Source organism: Magnolia sinica, chromosome 12 (assembly GCF_029962835.1).
Source record: "Magnolia sinica isolate HGM2019 chromosome 12, MsV1, whole genome shotgun sequence".
Lineage (NCBI taxonomy): Eukaryota > Viridiplantae > Streptophyta > Magnoliopsida > Magnoliales > Magnoliaceae > Magnolia > Magnolia sinica.
In genome coordinates, this window is record NC_080584.1 from 79,162,587 (window position 1) to 79,183,574 (window position 20,988).

Here is a 20,988-nt window from a genome sequence, read left to right on the forward strand (position 1 = left end):
TTCCTCCCAAACAATTTCTAAATCCAACTGAAACAACAAAACGTGACAAAAGTTAAATGGATCTCTCCTTTGACAGCAAGTTCCAAATCAAATAGAAAGAGTTTGAAATGCTAAATTGAGTGTGCAGATAACAGAACCCGTCATTTTTTTTTTTCCCTTCTTCTATGATGGTATTTTCTCAATCCATTCCCAAATCAAACTAGATCTGCATAAGAAGAAAAAAAGGGGGGGCAATTTCTCTAGAAAAAATTACCAAGGTCACATCGCAACTGCCAGAAAGGTAATCTCCTTTCAGCTTCAATAAGGAAATGTTAAAAGATGTGTATTTTGCTTATTGGTTGCTTTCAGTTTCTCGTCTTCATTACTCAACCATCTCAAGATCCTGTAAGGAAATGAATTGTACCATTGATAGCTGTTCCTATTAAGGTTTCTAACAATGGGTGTTCTAGAAGAGATGAAAAAGCAATTGATGCATGATTAAACCCACTTACATGCATAAAAAAAATTGTAAGACTCTGTGTCACGCTTCAATAAATGAAAATCAAATTGTAGAAAAACTTACTGTTTCTCTATTTTTTTATCATTCACTTTTCTCTATTTTTTTATCATTCACTTTTAAACATGAGTTGTATATGTGGTCAGATTGTTAGCATTGTTTGATCTGATCAATGTAGTGTCACTACCACAATTTATGAATTATTCATAGTCTGCAAATGCATGGAATTCAAATTTATTTTCATGTAGAGTCAAAACATAAAGAAATTTCCTCAGATACCATGAGTAAAAATTACATGGCTATATAATTTCGACAGACAAAAGCCACAGTTCTTGATCTTTATACTTACTCTTTGCTTTCCCAGAATAGGGGTAGTTCGCTCTAAAGCATTCTACAACCCTACAAAAAAAAAAAGGCATGAAATTTTAGATTCATGTATTTATATCATTTCTTAGCAAAGTAATTGGCATTCCCAAAAATACAAAATGCAAATTAGAAGGATGTGTAAGCTCACCGATCTCTTTCTGTATATGGAAAGCTAGCCACCAAATTACTGTTGGTGAAAAGAGAGGAACGTCCATTAAAGAATAAGATAAAGGACCTAATACTCAATGAAAAGGAAAGTATATGCCAAAACCTATCTCTACTAGATACACTGGCTAGTCCATCAACAAAGGGCTACCAGGGAATATTGTAGTTAACACCAAAACCTCCAAATCGGTTGTCAAAACCCTAAAAATCAAGAAAACATGAATAAAGAACCATCAAATCCTTCCAATCAGCCATCAAAACCCTATAAATAAATAAAATATGAACAAATAAACATCAAATCTACAAAATCAACTATCAAAACCACCTAAAATTCCCAATTTCAAAAATCCTCAAGATCCCCAAAATTTTAAAATCCCCAAATCCCTAATTTGTAATATCAGAAAATCCCTAGTTAAGGAATCGACACTACATATCCCTAATTAGGGGTTTGAAACTCAAAATTCTCAATACACAAATCATTGTACAATGTTACTTGAAGGATTAAAAAATGCCAAAAAATGCCCAAATTAATATGAATAGATAGCGAGAGAGAGAGAGAGAGAGAGAGAGAGAGAGAGAGAGAGAGAGAGAGAGAGAGAGAGAGAGAGAGAGAGAGAGAGAGAAGGAGATACCTGATGTTGCAACAGAATGCTCCTTGATGTGCGGTAGATCAAGCGGAGAGAGATACCTGATGTTGCAACAGAATGCTCCTTGATGTGCGGTAGATCAAGCGGAGAGAGATACCTGATGTTGCAGTGGAGGGCCGAGGAGAGAGAGAGAGAGAGAGAGAGAGAGAGAGAGAGAGAGAGAGAGAGAGAGAGAGCGGAGAGGGTGAGGGAGAGGAAGACCGTGCAAGAGGGAGAGTGTCGGAGAGGGAGCGACAGAGAGAGGGAGAGCGCACAAGAGGGAGAGGAGTGGCAAAGAGAGGGAGGGAGAGTAAGAGAGAGAGGGTTAGAGAGAGGGAGAGGGAGCAGCAGAGAGAGGGAGAGCGCACGAGAGGGAGAGGAGAGGCAGAGAGAGGGAGGGAGAGTAAGAGAGAGAGGGTTGTGCGGCGCCACTTGAGAGAGGGAATTAGGTTAGGGCTTTTTTTCTTTTATACATAGGGACCCTGCCAGCAGCCATTTAAACTAGCCGCTGGCAAAGTGTTGGCCCATCAGTCGGCTAAGGGCCATTTTCTTGTAGTGCAATTCTGTGAATGTTCATCACTAGATGAGTGCCTGTTTTGCTAGCTGGGGCACAGCTTCACCGAGGTCAGTGGATCCTTGTCATTTCGGCCAACCTTGATGTATGTGCCTTACATCCACATCGTTCATCCATTTTAATAGCTCATTTTAGGCCATTATCCCCAAAATGAAGAAGATCTAAATCTAAGGCGCACCACACCACATGAACATTGGTGATTGACCATTAGAAATTTCTAGTGGACCACAAAACTTTTGGATCAAGCTGATTTTTGTATTTTCCCTTGATCCAGGTCTTTCTAGCCTTATCAACAGGTTGGATGGCAAATAAATATTTTGGTGGTGCCTAACAATTTTTTATTGATGGGTATACAATCACCACTTGCTGTGGTGTGGTCCACTTTAGATATGGACATGTTTCATTTTTGGAATCATGCCCTAAAATGAGCTGTCAAAACAGATCGACTATAGACGCAAGGCAAATATATCACCATTGGTCCTACAGTTAGGGATCTACTGAAGCTGCACCTAACTAGGGAAAAAATAAAAACAAAGAGTAAAAACTCAAAGCCATCAGATGAGCTTTAAGATATATATATATATATATATATATATATATATATATATATATATATATATATATATATATATATATATATATATATATATATATAATCTGTGTATATCTCTGTCTTTTTGTTCATGCGAATTTCATTTTGTGGATATATTAGTATTTCATCTATCAAATTTAGATGATGCGCTCCCATTGGAAAAAATATATATTAAAAATTCAATATTAACATGTGGTTAGGATTGTAGATTAATATATTTAGAGCCCAAACCCCTGACTAAAAAGCTGGGACACGATGTGAATATCTTGGCTTAGAAACATTCATGCATTGTGTACTTTGGCTTTGGGCATCCATCTGGATAGTTACATTCCTAAGATGAGAATATTCTTCTCCTACAACGTATTATGTTTTTTCTTCAGCTCATGCAAAGTAAGGCATTTTTTTTTTCAAAATCATATCATTTATTCAAAAAACAAGAGAGCTATACATGGATCAGACCGACATTCGGGCACCCTACCAATAAAAAGACAAGCAGAGGCGCCTATCTCATGGAAGCCCTCTACGGCAGCCAGCAGGCCCTTTGCAAAGTAAGGCATCTGATTTCCTTTCTTTTTCAGCCAAAGTAATGTCCTTCCTCTGATAAAGGGAAAGCAAATGAAGGATCTCTTTTTCTTTTCTTTTTACCTTACACTTTTTCTTTATTCCTGTTGCATTTTTATTTTTTTCCCTCCATGCATCCAGCAGGACTGCTAATTTACAGTCCGACCAATGTATAGTTGGCGGTGTGTTCGTTTCTACGGTATCTAAGTAAAATCAGATCAACCACTCTCGTTTGGTAGAATCTGTGCTTTGGATCAGATCGATTGCTGTTCATGTTTTTCCTCAGTGTAGACATGTTCTGTTTCTACCTGCCTTGTTTTGGCATTATATATTCTTCGGGGTGGATTTAAGCAGTTGGGAGAGTTGGATGCCCAGGAAATGCTCCTCAATCAGAGAATCCAACCTTTCAATTTATTGTTGATATATTGATGGTTAAGAAGAGATGCAATTTATTTTATTTTATTTTATCTTTATAGGAAAGTGGAGCTGAGCCACCAATAATATATATCATAATGAGATGATGTACGGTCATTAGGGCGGATCCTACAAAAAGGAGCCGGACCTGCCTATCATATGCAACATTTATAGGGTTAAACAAGAAAAGCAACTGGAAGGCCGGGGGAACCCCATGGGGGGGGGGGGGGGGGGGGGACGTTGCCAACCAATTCCTGTTTTGTTGTTGCAGCGTCTCAGAGGGCCCACTCCCGCTTTGTCTAGGACCAAGGATCCTCGCACTTTGATAGGAAGGCCAGCTGAAGTGGTGAAGAACTTGTCAGGCGCACCGCGCCGCTGGCCACGTTACCGAGCCCATCTACTACAGAATTTCCTTCCCTGAAGGTGTGTCTGAACCGGACTTTGAGAGGCTCGGCTAGATGCTAGATGGATTGGAGGATGTACCAAAGCTTCCAGCCACAAAAGAAACCTAGGTTGAGACCGCTTCAAAAAGAACCTTGGAGTCGGTTTCCACTACTGTGGTCGACAGGCCCATTTCTCTGCAGTAATTCAGCCCGTTAGCCATTGCGCGGGCTTCCGCTAGCATGTTGGAGAGAATGCCGTAGCTGGAGTGAAAGGCAAAAATGAGATTCCCTTTGCAATCACGACAAACTCCCCCTCCTCCACTAGCCCCCGGGTTCCCACGGGATGAACCATCTACATTCAGCTTCAGCCGGGGGGGGGGGAGATCTACATTGGGTTAGAGGATTGGCCCTGCCGCTGAGGATGATAAGGTTGGGGGTGGGTGGAGGGCTGTTGATCGTTGCTGGGAGAGTTGCCAGATCGGTGTAGAATAGAGGCGAGGAGAGGATCATAGCTAAAAAGCAAGGACCTCGTCGGAAATAAGTTCGTCCGTAAAATGCCAATTTCTTGTAGTGAAGCGATTATGGAGAAAAACCCTATTATTTGTCGGCGAGAGACGACCTTATCAAAACGGAAACGCGACAGGCTGCTTAATTCATTAGTGGTGGACATATAGCCCCTATGGAAATGGAGAACCAACCCAAGACTTTTAAAATGAAAGGAAGATCTCTCATGAACGAACAAGATTTTGTTAAATAATCTAAGGAGATGGGAGATGTAGATGCATTAATTGAAAAGGAAAAATATATGGAGCCTATGAACATCCCAATGGATTTGAAAGTAGTGTTGCAGGAGTTTAAGGTGATGATTGTGCTCGATGAACTCCCTAATAAATTTCTTCCCATACGAGATATACAAAATCACATTAATTTTGTCTCAAGGGTAATTAGTCTGTTTAATTTTCCACATTATTAGAAAAAATGTGAGATCTTGCAGGCATAAGTGAAGGAACCGATCTATACTAGTCAAGTCAAGGAAAGCATGAGTACATGTATTGTGTCAAATTAAGAGCCTAATGCAAAGTATAAGGAAAATGATAATAAACATCGGCGCCATAAATTATTTGAGTATCATGAGCGAAATCATTTGGGTAACTTGAGGACGAGTTTTTTTTTTTTCTTTTCAAGTGGAGGGGTCTAATGTAAGACATGACATAGATACATTCTTAGCATGGTTGGAGTGAATTGTAAATTAACCATAACTTTTGATCTAGGTATTGTTATAGGGTGCAGAACTTATCAATCTTTACTAAAACATGCCATCTGAGGTGAACAAAACGTCTTTCCATTTCATCAGAAAACATGCTGATGAGGGTCGAATATTGCATATCAGACTCCAGTTATTGTCTGATTTTACATACATGATAATGCTTAATGTTATATTTTAATTGTGTTTTTATTGCAGGATGTAATCAGAGCGTGGACTGAAAAAGAGTACTAAGAGCGTGGATTTGACACTCCAAATTCACTAAAGCAAGGGACGCACTCTAGAGAACTAAGACTGAAGAATTTACATGCCAGGGATCCGAGAAAATCAAGTCGTTCCCGTTAAAGAGGCCCAAAATTGGTGCAGAATGCAAGATCACGTGGTTCCCGCCATCCGATTGGCTCGAAACTTCATACATAGACTGGAGGCCATAAATTAACCGTACAAATAAAAGTTCAGATATTGGATATCTCGGAAAGTGGCCCAACGGCTAGAGCAGTCCCTTAATTCATTAAGTGGGGCCCACATTCTATCTGGATATGCCTCAACTTCGGATTCAATGCCTTAAATGGGGATGCCAATTAAATAGATGGATTAGATTTTTCATGAACATCGTAGTGAACCCCACCTGAACAGAGTGTGCATAGTGCACAAGTGCACTAGCCATGCACGGCAAATGCAGGGACGATTTGACCATCTCTGACCAAAAAAAAAAAGGAAAGAAGGAAATTTCCTTCTTCCTTCGTAACGGACGTACTGCATCCGTTTTGCGGATACTAGTCGGCCAGTATCATGGCTCGTACGGATGATCCAATCCGTCCATTGTGTAGAGGGCCTCGAAGAAATCAAGAGTAGGCTGATTTTTTGTACCCATTCATACACACGTGCGCGATACAAAGGCCAAAAGTGGACTACCCTGCAGCATTTAAATTGATTTCAGCATGATTACTACAATAGGCCGCGTCCACACAAATCCAAAACCATCCATATTCAGTCGAAATTACGTCCTACATCCGATGGATGGATTGGATTTATCAAAATAACATCGAAGTGGGCCCCACCATCAGAACAGCGTAAGAGAATTCGCAGGGCCCCTGTTTTCGCATGTCCAGACCAGCCCGAAAATTCTGGACGGCTGTGGCCCACCATCCTTAATCGGTTGGATGATCTGAACCATTCATATGGAGCCCAGGCTAACCATGACCCCAGCCATGAAGAAATTTTGAAGCCAAGGACATTCGTTATCTCAAAAATTTGAGCCAAACGCAAGTTGCCTTGTGGTTTCGCTATGTAACAACAGGCTCCGCAAGCTGCAGCATAACATGGCGTCGGTTCTCCAGCAACCGACTCTCTTCCAGCCGACCGACTCTCTCCTTGCCTATAAAAGAAGAGAAGAGAAGAGAGAGAGAGAGAGAGAGAGAGAGAGAGAGAGAGAGAGAGAGAGAGGGAAGAAGGAGAGCGAAGACATCAGATTCAAGGAGACAGGGGACATGGAAGAAAAAAAAAGAAGAAAAGAGAAAGAGCAGAGCTAGATGTGGATGTGCTCTTCATCACTTATATTTTTCTTCTCTGAATCTATGCTACATTCCATGGATTTTTAATTTGTTAGCTAGGGCTGAGATGAAGCCCCTAATTTGAATAACTCTTGTTATGTGTTGATTTCATCTGATTTGATTAATTTGTTTCTAGTGTGCTTAACCGAAATCTTCGTACTTCTCCATGCTATGAGCTTAACCAAAGTCTAGTTATGGATGTTGTTTGGAATATTATTCTAGGTACTTGTGTCTGACCATGAACAGGTTACCTATAGAGGAAGAAATAGGAATCTACATCTCTTCATGCCTGACCATGGATGAAAAGATGTGATCCATATGCTTTAAGAGGTTATACATTTTGTGTGCCCAATCAAGGATATAGTTTGTGATTTATTTAATTTATATCAATCTAAATAGGGTGAATCAACAAGTAATTAAATCACTCTAGTCACAAGCAATCAAATCATCCAAACCATCATCTCTAGTCACAAGTAATCAAATCATCCATACCATCATCTCTGTGGGCCACCTAATTACACACATTCACACACAAAACAAACGAAAACCAAACAGGCACGCGCATACAAAAATGAAAAAAGAAAAGAAAAAATCAAAATCCAAGGACAAATATCGAGACCGTCCATTACACCACCAAAGAGAATGAGAATCTTCAGCGCCTTGTAAGAGGGCGCCACTCTATGAAGTGGATGTCGTGTTTGGTACTCTCATCTTCCCACCTGAGATTCTCCCACCATGCCATTTCACCTCTCACCTGAACACCACCACCACCCCTTATAGCATTGTTGGGGCCGGCTCGAAGTGGAAGATCCTTCAGCTTCCTACATCCTCTCACTGTTAGCTTCTTCAATGCCGGCAAATATCTGCCGCTGCAAATTCTATCCAGCTTCGGTAGCTCCCACAGATGCACCGTGTGCAGCCGTTGGAGAGAGCCGTCCACTACCACATCACCTTGAAACAGTGACTCTAGTCTATTGCAAAATCTGATCTCGAGCTTTTCCAAGCTCAACAAGCTTACACCTGAGGAGACGAAATTGACGAGTCTCGGACAGTGCTCCAGATATATGTGCTTCAGGAGTGGGAAGCTTATGATCCTACCCAAGCCATCACACACTCTCCTCATGCTTGCAAGATCAGACATCCACATTTTCTCCAAGCATTCAAAACATTGATTCTTTCCACCAAAGAATATCTCCATCTTCTCGCAGCTCTTGACCAGACATTCTCTCAGTTCATGCATTTCAACATCGCCAAGATCTTGGATGAATGCATTGTCCCACAATGTGAGTAATTCTGTACGACTGAGAACCCCCTGAATAGCGTTTGTGCATCTCTTATCTCCTTGTATCTCCAGATGCCTGTCGAAATGGCCTGAAGGAAGAGGTAAATTACATTTTTGGGCCTTCAAATTGATGTCCTTGTATATGGACTTCCTTCCCTGGAGATGGATACCGTTTCCTCTTCTTCTTTCTTCTTCTTCTTGGTCAGGAGAGATGTGGATATGGAATCGAGAGAAGCATTTTTCTCTCAATACTTTTGAGGATGGTTTTAAGGACTGTAAAAGCTTGTAATTACTTATCCTTATGCGTGCCCCACCTTCATCACTAGGATTTTCATCATCCTTTGGTGAATTAAAGGTTCCACACTGGTCAAAGTTGAGCTCTTCCAGCTCAGTAGGCAAGTCATCCCAGTTGATCTTGTGAATGTGGTTCATGTGGAGCATGTCCAGCCGCCTTAGATGAGATGCTGTGCTGATACCATCAGGCAACTGTTGGAGTTGAGTGCCTGAAATATAAAGCACATCAAGTCTTATAAGATTATACAAGGATAAGGATTCTAAGCTTCCGCAACCTTTTAGGATGACTTGCTTAATGACATCAATTCCAGATATGTCAAGCCTTCGGAGGTTTGGCAAGACAGCTCCAAGAGAAGAAGAAACCACTTCTATGTCTTCGATGGAGTTACAAGAGTGGATGTCAAGCACCTCAAGTGCTGCAGAGAGCTTTTGTAAGTGAGGCAGCAACTCAATCTTCAAGGAAGAACATTTTGTTAATATGAGTTGCCTAAGCCGGGGCAAACGCTCAAAGAAAGCCTCCGGAATTTCCGTTAGAGATGAGCATCCTGTTACTGAGAGTTGCTGGAGGTTGTGCAGCTGGGGAAAAGAGGAAGGAAGAGATCTGGTCTGTGTGTCAATGAGATGGAGAGATCGAAGGTTGTTCTTGCACTGAAGGCACTCATCTGGTATCTTTTCCAGAGGAGTATCTTCAAATTGAAGGAACTCGAGTTTGTCCAAAGCTTGCAAGGAAGAGAGGAGAGACTCAGGCTCTAAAAGACGACAATAATATATAGATAAGAATCTTAAATTGTGCAAGGAGGAGATGGAGAGGGGCAGAAATCTGATTTCAAAGTAAGAGAGGATGAGGACCCGAAGACCTTGCATTTGCTCGAAGACGAAGTTGTTTGGAAGGGTAGTAAAACTACTGGGTCCTTCGAGCAGTAGAGTGGAGAGTTTGGGGAATTTAAGAGTTAGAGGGAGGTGATCACTAAGTCGTAGATTCCATATCGCTATCCTCTGAATGTCTTCCCACTCGCCAATGTTCTCTGTCGGTAGTGAATATTCATGGATCCAGCATTTGCCATGAGTCGAAGCTCTTCTGTCACTCGACATGACCATATCTTTAGCTTTTTCAGCTAAACGTTTGGGCACCCTCACATCAGCATCCCCTTGCTCTACCATGGAACGAGCCTTGAGCTCTATAAGCAGAGCATCCACCTTCTTCTCCAATGTCGTCAAATCCTCTTCTTCTTCAATTCCCTCTCTCATAACCATAATTCCCTCTGCAATCCAATACCTTGTCGGCAATACCATTCTAAAACCCCTTGGGAAACTTACTGAAAATAACAGAATGTAGAAGAAGCATTCAAGGACAGCATGGGGAGTGAAACAGGCAGCAACGGTGGGAGAAGAAGCGACAGTAACAGCCTCCTCTCGTAACACATCTATGGAAAAGTCTTGAAATTCAATGATCTCCTCTGATTCCAACCTTTCGGAGCTAACGTATACAACCTTTGTATTTCTAATATTTGGAACACCCACATCGTCTAAATAAATGCGTTGCGTCGCATCTCCTAGTATTAACAAGAACCTCTGTCCCTTGAGCGATTCATAGATTTCAAACGACACTTCCATCTGTACATCCTTTTTAAGATCATCGTCTTCATCGTCACCTTCCTTTATCCCCAAGCTGTTTGCAATTTTCCTCTGCACATTTCGAGGACTCCAATCCTCTTTTGGTAGCTTTACAATTATCTGCACATCGAAGAGATCAGATCCCTTCAACTTTCGAGCTGCATACTCCACGATCCTCCAACTTCCTAAACCCTCATACCCCCTGACACAAATGGCTCTGATCTGTGGATTCCTCAAGCATTGCAAGAGCCTTTTCCCGGCACGTTCTACGTCGGGGGAGAAGTTGTCTAGCCATCCCTCGAATGTCGCCCCGTCTCCTCCTTTTCGGACAGCAGAGACATCTATTTCAGCCATGCGTGGGTGTGTCTTTATCTCTGAAAATACGACAGCCATTGATTAGAGATGTAATGGGATTGTTTTAAAAGAAAACGTATAAAGCGGATGCAACCCATCACCGGTCTACCGCATTACCCAACGGATTTACTTCACCCAACGGGAGCTGATCAGTTGCAGCTCCGGCTTCATACCGAACGGACGGCCATTCAAGGTAATGTATATGTTCTAGATTTGAATGGTAGGCTTTTAATCCCCACGGCTTCCTATGCTGTCGTAGACGTAGGCCTTTGATCTGCCTCATTTTTGGGCTAATGCCTTAAAAATGATTTTTTCAAAATAGATAGAAAGAATTGATAAAATATATAAATCAAGGTGGACCCATAGAGCCGCTGACATGGCCGTCCATCTATAGGCAGGTCCTAGTTAGGACATTACCCATTCGGCGCCCGTGCATTAACTAACGGATTAAAAATGATTGAGGCGGATTGCGTACTGAGTAACTCGAGCAAACTCTATGGGGCCACCATCGTTCATGCATTTTATCGACTGGACCATCATTTTATCAGATAATTTTAAGGCTTTAAACTGAAAATGAAGCGTATCAAAAGCTCAAGTGGACCACATCACCAAAAATGGTATGAATTAAATGTTTTAGATCAAGTTGATATTTGTGTTTTCCCTTCATCACGTCTTTGTGATCTTATAAACAGGTTAGGATGACAAATAAACATTATTGGGAGCCTCAGAAAAGTTTCAATGATGGAAATAATCAATACTTTCACTGCTTCCTGTGGTACGGTAAATTAAGCTTTGGGTATGCTTGAATTTTGAGATCAACTCATAAAATGATCTGGAAAAATGGATGGACGGTGTGGATAAACTGCATGCATTCCAGGTGGGCCCAACCAAGTTTACTCAGTACGGTGAGAGAGTAACTCAGTAATAATCTGATTTCTCTTACCAGGATAAATCGGATTGGGTACTGAGTTACTCAATTCCTCTTATCGTGCTGAGTCCACACTGTCCGCCCTTTTTTCCATCCAATTTAAAGGGTTTTTCTGCCAAAATTGAAGCATATCCAAAGATCAAGTGGATCATACCACAGTAAATAGAGGGGATAATGATTTCCACTGTTGAAACCCTGCTAAGCCCCACAATGATATTTATTCGTCGTCCCACCTGTTCATCTGATCTGTTTTGACCTATCATTTAGGACATAAGATTAAAAATGTAGTCGATCCAAATTAAACTCATGTGGACCACACAAAGGAATCCGTGACGATTGACCACTAAAAACTTCCTCTTGGCCACAAAAGTTTTGGATCCACCCCATATTTGTCTTTCACCCTTCATCCAGGGTCATGTGACCGTATAAAAAGATTCGATGGCAAATAAAGATTATGTTGAGATGGCAAATAAAGATTATGTTGAGCCCTAAGAATATTTTAATGATAGGTGTTTCATCTCCATTGTTTCCTCTAGTGCAGTCCACCTAAGATTTTGGATATCTATCATTTTTGCTCTCATGTTGTAAAACAATTCTGAAAACGGATGGGCAGAGTGGATAAGTAGTGGATATATACTTACATAAATTAAAGTGGGTGAGGCAGGCTGCACGTAATCAAAATCGGATTGTGTACTGAGTTACTCGGTACCCTTGAGTAAACCAAGTTGGGCCCACCTTGAATGTATGTGGTCTATCCACGCTGTCCATCCATTTTTTTCATCTAATTTAAGGGGTTGAGCCCAAAATTGAAGCATATCCAAATATCAAGTGGATCATACAACTAAAAACAGTGCGGATAATGATTTCCACCGTTGAAAGCTTTCTAAGCCCCATAGTGATGTTTATTTGTCACCCAACATGTTCATACAATCATACATAAATGGAAGAAAGCAAACACAAATATAAGCTTGATCTAAAACTTATGTGGGCCCTAAGAATTTTTCAATGGTAGACGTTCAATTCAATTGTTTACTGTGGTGTGGTTCGTTTGAACATTAGATATGCCTCATTTTTAGGCTAAATCCCTAAAACTATCTGGTAAAATGGATGAACAGTGCAGATAAAATACATAAATCATGGTGGACCTCACACAGTTTACTCAGTAAGCGTATTGAGTTATTCATTACGCAATTCGCAATCAGCCTCCCACCCATATGGATGGACGGTTTGGATATAACACATACCTCATGATGGGACCCACAGAACTTACTGATGTCAATACAACAGCTGGCCTGGTGCGTGGTATACCTACCAATCTACTTCCTTTATCTTCTTTCTTTTCTTGTGTCAGAGCTCAGTGCTCGATGCACCTTGAGCCATGAGTTGAGAGGACGGATCGGTGACTCCCCCTGCCGCCAGCCAATGGCTGGTGGTCGGTGCTCTGTAGACCTTACCATGATGTATTTATTTCATCCATGTCGTCCATCTATTTGTTTAGATCATTTATGGTATTAAACCAAAAATGAGCTATATCCCAATCTCAAGTGGCTAACATTAGAGGAAACAGTGTTAAATGAATAGTGTACGGATCGGATCTCGGACTGGATTGGCCATTGATCCGAACGCGACTCGATGTACGGTCGGATCTGAGTGGGCCTACTCGGTCCGACCAATCCTGGCCATCAGTTCGGTTCGGATCGAATCAGGTCAGATCCATCGAATCGGATCAGATTCTGCCTAGCTCTATTCAATACATTGAATGATATGTCGGGGTTAGCCTTTGAATCTGAATGATCTTTGGATGATCCAAACCGTTTATATAATTATTCTCACCTGTTTTGGGGGTATAAAAAATCAAATAACATTGCTGAAATTGGATCACTTCAACAACTTAAAATGTGGCTCTTTTGAATTGAGAATGAACAGTTACTAATCTTTATATAATCTAATGGCTAAAACAGTCACTCTTATAGATTTTCTAGAAATTCGCTGTCCAAGAGAATCCTTACCACATGAACTATTTGGATCATAAAAAAGAACCAAATTCCAATGGACGGAGTCCAACATATCATATTGCAAAATGCCTCGGATGTAGTCGAACAAGCCTCTTTCAATAAAAGGAATTTTAACAAAAAGTACCTAGTTAATATAGATTATTTTTTTTTATTTTTTTTTTATAGCATCCCTCGCAAAAGACAAATGAAAGGAACAATCCCGATCGACAGCATTATTATAGAATTTGCATCGGGTACCTATTGCAAAACCATGCACGTAATTATCATCCCACTACGTTCCATTACTTTCTTAACACCTTTAACACCTGCAGTGCAACCAGCTGGTTTGGGGGCTCAGGTAATCTCTATCATGATGTTTATTTGAAATCCACTTCAACTATTTGGTTGATCCTTCTCTCAACTGTCAAGTTGACCTACACCAAAGGAAATAGGTGGGAGAGAAATGTCTACCCCTAACTTTTATAAAGCCCACTGTATTGATTATTTGAAATCCACTCCAACCACTATATGCCATATTAAAATTTAGGCTTGAGACCCAATAATCAGGCCCATCTATGATTCGGGTCCATTACACTAAGGAAAATAATTTGGAGGGTGAACATTACCCTTGGCTGACTTTTGGTCAAAAGCCTAACATAGGGTAAAGTACCTGGTGGCCGGAGTGGATTGTACATAAACATTGTGGCCTATCTAAGCTTCATCTCATTTGCTTGCATGCCAGTCGTTGAGAAATCTAAAGAAAATAGAGTAAAAGCTGTTGGTAATATAAATAGTTACATTAATGAGTAGCTCATCGAAAAAAGTTTTTGAAAAGGGTAAAAGAATATAAATTCTATATTACTTAAGTAGTTTTTTTTTTTTTTCTTAAATAAAATTCCATTGAATAAAAGACAATAGGGAATCCAGGAACCCTGCCAGCATAATTCATATGAGTATAATGGAGCCTGCCTAAGAGCTCTAAATGGGTGGAACATGGATGGGATCCATCCCGTCCATCAAGTGAGCTACCTAACGGTCTCCAGGGAATCCAAAAATAGGCCGTTCCAAAGCTCAGGTAGGCTATTTGTGGTAACAGTTGGAATTGGAATACTCACCATTAGTTTTGTGTGAGACCTACTATAGTATTTATATGTCATCTATTCCATCCATCTAATGCATGTCATAAGTATGAAGAGACTTCCAAAAATCATGTTATTTATAAAATTCAGGTGGTCAGCCCATATGGAATTAATGGGTCTTCGCATGATTTTCCACTGTCCCTATGGTGTGGCCAACCCGAGTTTTGAATTGGCTGATTATTGGGATCAAAGCAAATAGTGGGTACCTTGCCTAATGGACGGATGGATTCCTTAAACATAATGTTGGCCCACCGTGTTATGCACAGGCATGCCCTAGAGTTTCAATTGAGAGATTCGAAACTTCATCGCATAACCGATGCCATGGGAGCTCAGGAACAGTAACTTGTGTGAAAATTGGAACAGGAACCCTCAACAACACTTATTTTGCAATAGACATAAAACACCCAAGCACTTTATAGGCAAAATAATTAGCCATATCCACAACATATGCAGGCAACAGCACAGGGAACAATTCCATTGGGATGCTACTCATAGATGTTTGTATAGGGTCACCATGGTGTTATCTCTCTTCAAAACTGTTAATCTAGTGTAACTCACATAGGGATGACATGAAGATATAAAAATTAGCCTGGACCAAAACTTAGGCAGGCCACACCACATAATTTTAGAGGTTTGAAGAGTAATTTATTGTTGATGTCTTAAATTTATAAACAACAGGGTCTGTCAATGCCATCGACAGACCACTTGATGCCATATGAAAAATTTAGAAAATTTATGTTTTATCAATGAAACATTTTGGTGTTTTACTCGATGACATTAAAAGTGTTCGATGCCATCAACAGATTATCAATGCTATCGAGCGCCAATGCAAAATTGCGTAAGTGCGGGATTTGTTTCCTATTCCGATTGTGATACTATGCGATACTATACATATCGGGTGTAATCGGAATTTGGGAAGTAGAAGAGTAGTCCTAGGCTTTCTACTTCATTACAAAGGGTTCTAAGGGCATAGCTTGGGCTTATGAGGTAGATTTGAGGTTTCTTTGAATCAGTAATACTCTATCTTATTTTTGCTTTCACAGTGCATTACTCGTCGTTTTGTGCCGTAATTTTTTCTCAAAAGGATTTGTCTACTTAAAATTTGGATTGTTTGTATTTTGACTTGGTTTTGCGCTTGGTAGTGCTTTGCTTTATTCGTCTTTGTGTGCTTCCCCAGCTCCCCAATATCTAATTTTATATTCTTTCCATTATTGCAGTCCATTAGAATTTAAATTTTTTTTTTTTTTTTTTTTAATCTAGTTGATCTTTTTATTTACATATCAAAAAAGGGTTTTCAATCGATAGCAGAGGACGATTTACCAGCAAGGTGGACTCACAAAGTTGGGTATTTTACATGCTTCGTGGAACAAAAATTTTTGTTGTAAACAAGTCCTTAAAAGGATTGAGAATAGTTCAACAAATCATTTCCTAATTACAGAATGTTTTGAGTCGCGGTCTACCCTAAAGACAACTTCCAACTTATTAAGCGTGTACAACATATAACCCATCTAAAAGTTGGCCACACCAACACCCATAGCTCATTTGGTAGACTGAGTGGAGATACCTCATTTTACCACCTCCTGAGGTCTTGGTAGCAATCCCCAGTGGGGGTGGCTCAGTGCAGTGTGTAATGACAGTGGGTGTGTGCTGACAAGCTAACCTAAAAAAAGAAAAGTTGGCCACACCATGAGCATCATACTTATATTTTTCAATTGGTTAGATATTGTTTTCTATGGTGTGGCCCATTCGATGAGTAGAATATGTTGATATTTTCACCGGGGTAACCGTGGTGGTATGATCAACCCATCAGAAGGATTAGACACATGCACTTAGCAAGTTGGACCATAACTTGCAGTCCAACCAATTGGGCCAAAAACCTTCTCAGTTCTGTAGAATATTATAGAATGATCTAGTGGGTTAGGGCCTACGAGGTATTGAATCATTGCCATTGGCATTGTTGCATTCGGACTCGTAAGCATCCACATCACCTATCTGAACAATTTGTTAGGTCCACTCCACCGTCCCCATCAATGCTTGGTTGCATCCAAAATAGATGGACAAGATCATTTGTAGAAGATAGGTGCTGGATGTTTAAGACAATTCAATTACTTTAATTTTGGATAATAAGGAAAGAAAGGTGAACTGACTAAATGGACGGTTCATATATGCAGGAATGCGGATGCTACTATTAATATTATAATTGACATTATCAATATCACTAAGTCAGCAATGCTGAAGCCATTTCACGCGTATAAATTTTCAAATATTACCAATATTTTTATAATATTAGTGATACTTCATGATAATGTGGATATCAACAATATTTAGAAAAGAATGTGTTATGAAAGTTTTCTGATATCAATGATGCCATCAATAATATCTCCGATGCTAGCGTTAATATTCAAGATGCTAGGAAAACATTTGTAAATAGGTGAAAATTGACAAAAAGAATAAAAAATTTCAAAAGCTAAAATAGTCCATTGTCCTTTTCTTTTCTTTTTAAATTATTTATTTAGTGATTTCATTTACTTTCAATTTCTAATGAATCGAAGTTTGAATTTGAGAGAAAACTTGATTTGAAAGGAAGACAGGCTGGAACTCAAACCTAATGAAAAATCATAAAAAACAATTATTTTTTTTGCCAATTTTTAACAAGAAAAAATCATACCTACTTATGATTTTCATGCATTGATCATATGTATTTCTGGTGAAAAATTAACACTTAAGCCAAAAATGAAAAACCTTTTTTTAATTTTATAATGAAAAATATATATTCTTACTCTTAATTAATATGGAAATTTTATATATTAATGGGTGTTAGCCAATCTATTAATTGACCGCAAATTTTAAATATTTATTTTATACCAATTTTGTTTTTTACAAAATGTGGTTACACTTATATAAAATCAGAACTTATCATGTATAATTATTTTTGCAATATTTTGATTTTTATGTATGTAAACATGTGCCTTCTAACATATCCTAACTTCTCATTGAAAATTGAACATTTTTTCCAAATTTTATTTTGATGGCAATATTTTTCTGAGTATGGTCACTAGTATCGGGGATACTCATACATGTTACTGTCTGTGAGCTCAAATGTGAATATATGCATGGTAAAGAACCCGTACTCTTAGCCACCTCATCATTTCTATATATCACATTATAATATTTAATTAGAGCTATACGAAAATATCTTTATATCACATTATAATATTTAGCGCTATACAAAAATGTTCACAGATGATATAAACAAGGATTAAAGTGGCTGTACTGGGTATTGTATCATTCAACACCTATATGTCATTTTATAGCCCCTTATCAGGCTGTTTCTGGCTAACATATGGGATGCAACCATTTCCTTCAGGGTGATGCTGGTCCATATCACAGCTAGTCAGTCACCTTGGAGGAAGTTGGTTCCTTTAATTTTGTCCTATGAGAGCTTTTATATATATATATATATATATATATATATATATATATATATATATATATATATATATATATATATATATATATATATATAGAGTCGTGCTCCCCTGCGCACCTACGCATGTGCCCACCTTTGCACACGTGTCATGGGTGTCTAATCTGAACGGTCCATGTGATGCGGAATCCCATGAAACGTCCTGTGACAAATTTTCACCCTGCTCTAAAATTCTAGTGGGCCATAGCAAAGAGAAATACAAATCAAGGGAGGAAATTATTTTAATTTTTCATGGCCGATCAAAGTTTTAGATCAAAGTAAAACTTAGTCCCAGGGGGTTTCACGAGGTTCTGCTTCACATGAACGGTTCAGATTTTGGATCCACATCACGTATGATGGGTTCTCAAAAAAGTTCGTATGTAGTAGGTACGAACTGGTTGGCAGGTGAGCGTTTCCGTGTGTGTGTGTGTACTGGGAATGAAATTTTCAAACAGCCTATGATGATTTTCTAAGCCATGCTAGTATAAAAGCAGCACTTTTATACACCACTTCATGTCTCATTGTGTCACATGGGTGCAGGATCCAAACCATCCATCAGGTTGCTGCCACCATAGAAATCCAGCTGGTCAGCAGATTATGTTGCCAAGATATACTAGAAACTGATTTTCTCACTGTTCATTTGTTTCATTAATCTTGGCTCACCTGATAATTAGCCTGGCCAGGGCATCCACATTCTACACAGTGGGAAAACAATTAATGTGAAGCTCCAGCAATCGTCATGCACATGGGTTTGCCGTAAACATGCTTTTGACCATAGCAAAAACAGTTTGAGATTATTGATCCTGACAATGTTAGTTGGAAGCAAAGACGAATAAGAATGAAAAAATTGAGAAAAATGGGAAACCTAAGAAAGGGAAAGAGCTTACCCAGAGCTTAGGCTTGTTGGCAAAGGGCCTTGGAGTCTAGTGATTCAGATAGCAAGACGGAAGCTAGTTATATATAGCTGGCTAGCACATGAGCTTGAGATCCAAGCTGTCCATCAGGTGGCCCCACTCAGAACTGTCCAAAGATGAAAACCGGGCATGTAGAATGGGAAAGGTTTAAAAAGAAAAAAGAAAAAGAAAAAGCAAAAGCAAAAAAAAAAAAAAAAAACTTGTCCAGGACTCTTCTTTAATAACATGGGGTCCACCTGATGAGCACCGCCCCTTTCTTTAAGAAAAGAGTCTCTTTGATGTTTTTATTGCTACCAGCCATAGGGTACGTTGCATACATGTTTGCAATTCAAGACGTCCAAATAATGGGCCCCACTTTTAGATGGGTACTAGTTCCATAGCAAGATTTTCTTGTGTACCTTATGGCCCATTTGAGTACCTTTTATTTTTTCCTGTAAATGGCCAGAAGTTTTCAGTCAAGTAAACGTGGCCCCCACCTCTCGGAACAAGGTGGGGCCTTTACTATGGGGCTCACCTTAATATATCTATTCTATATCCATTACATTTATCTGTTTTTCCCTATCATTTTAGGGCATGGCCAAAAGATAAAGTAAATCCAAATCTCACGTGGAGCATACTATAGGAAATAGTTGTGATTGAATTCTCTACCATTAAAAACTTCCTAGGCCCACCATAATGTTTATTTTCCATCCAAATTGTCTGATGAGGTCACACAAACCTAGATGAATGGGCAAAAAGAAATATTAGCCTGATCCAAAACTTATGTTGCCCATAAGAGCTTTTAAAGGTCAATCATCACTACTCCATATGAAATGATCCACTTCAGATATGGATATGCTTCATTTTCGGGCTCATGCTCTAAAATGATCTAGCAAATTAAGTGGATGGACGGGTCAAGTCACCATCCCCTTTGGAGGGTGTATTTGATTATTTTATCATATATTGATATAGGCTATGTGCTCCCTCCTTTCAGTCATTTTTTTTTTTTTTTTAAATTTTTTTTTTTAAACACTGCATAGTGACATGCAATTTCTATCCTTATAAAGGGATCACGTGAGTAAGTGACATGCAATTTCTAAAAATCTGTATATATCTATCCTTTTGTTCATACAAATATCTCTATCTAAAATATCTACTACCTTCAGGTTAGGATTGTAGATTAATATATTTAGAGTTCTAGCAACTGACTAAAAAGCTGGGCCATGATGTGAATGTTTTGGCCTAGGAACTTTGTCCATTCATTTGGATGGTTATAATCTCATGCAACATATTATTCTCTCTTCATCTCATCCCAAGTAAGGCATCTGATTTCTTTTCTTTCTCTGCTAAAGCAGCGTCCTTCCTATCTGATAAAGGGAAAGCAAAGGAAAGCAAGGGACGGGAGCTTATTATTCTTCTTCTTTATTCTTTATTCTTTTTGCACTTTTTTTTCCAGGAGTTTAGATGGCCTGATAATTTACAGTCCGACCAACGCATTGTTAGCTCTGTATCCGTTTTTATGATATCTTAGAAAAATCCGATGAACCATTCATTTGGTGGAAATATTGCTTTGGATCAAATGGATTGTTATTCATGTTTTTCTATGGTGGAGATGCGTTCTGTTTCTTTATGCCTTGTTTTTGCATTATATATTCTTCACGGTGGATTTAACCTATTGGGACTGACGCTCAAGAGAACGAAAAAAAAAAGAAAAAAAGAATGAAGAAACCTTCGTCATTTGGCCCAATTTGACTGGAATTATGATCCGGTGCATAGTGAGTGCAAAGTTATTGGTGTACTGGTCATATAAAAGTAGGGCCCACGATTATCCCTTGTGAAATCCATTCCGACCACTTGTTTCTAAAATGCAATTAAGACATCTGACCAGGGATCAGACTGAACTCTAAAGTTTAGGTAGGCCACACCAATAAATTTTGTCTATTTCATAGATTTTAATTGGTCAAATGATCAAATTTATTCTAAATTTGAACATCGACGGTCAGTAATACCTGAGGATTAAAAGTACAAGG

At 39.3% G+C, this 20,988-nt stretch overlaps 1 protein-coding gene and 1 long non-coding RNA gene across 3 annotated transcripts in view; both read right to left on the bottom strand.

The window, feature by feature from the left end:
* Positions 1–682: 682 nt before the first annotated feature.
* LOC131221845 (uncharacterized) lies at positions 683–2,205 on the bottom strand. Its single transcript, XR_009159618.1, has 3 exons — positions 1,716–2,205; positions 1,011–1,228; positions 683–895 (listed from the first exon to the last, which is right to left on the bottom strand). It is a non-coding gene; the product is annotated as an uncharacterized LOC131221845 (long non-coding RNA).
* A 5,406-nt stretch (positions 2,206–7,611) lies between these two features.
* Positions 7,612–20,988, bottom strand: part of LOC131221840 (uncharacterized) — a 36,285-nt gene continuing 22,908 nt past the window's right edge. The window contains exons 1-2 of one of the 2 annotated variants that reach the window (XM_058217140.1): positions 18,953–19,305; positions 7,612–10,558 (exon numbers count right to left, since the gene is read on the bottom strand). In XM_058217140.1, the coding sequence (XP_058073123.1) occupies positions 7,647–10,538 (2,892 nt within the window). In that variant the 5' untranslated portion in view covers positions 10,539–10,558; positions 18,953–19,305 and the 3' untranslated portion in view covers positions 7,612–7,646. Of the gene's footprint in view, positions 10,559–18,952; positions 19,306–20,988 lie in introns of those variants that run through there. The other variant, XM_058217141.1, reaches the window with a different exon arrangement.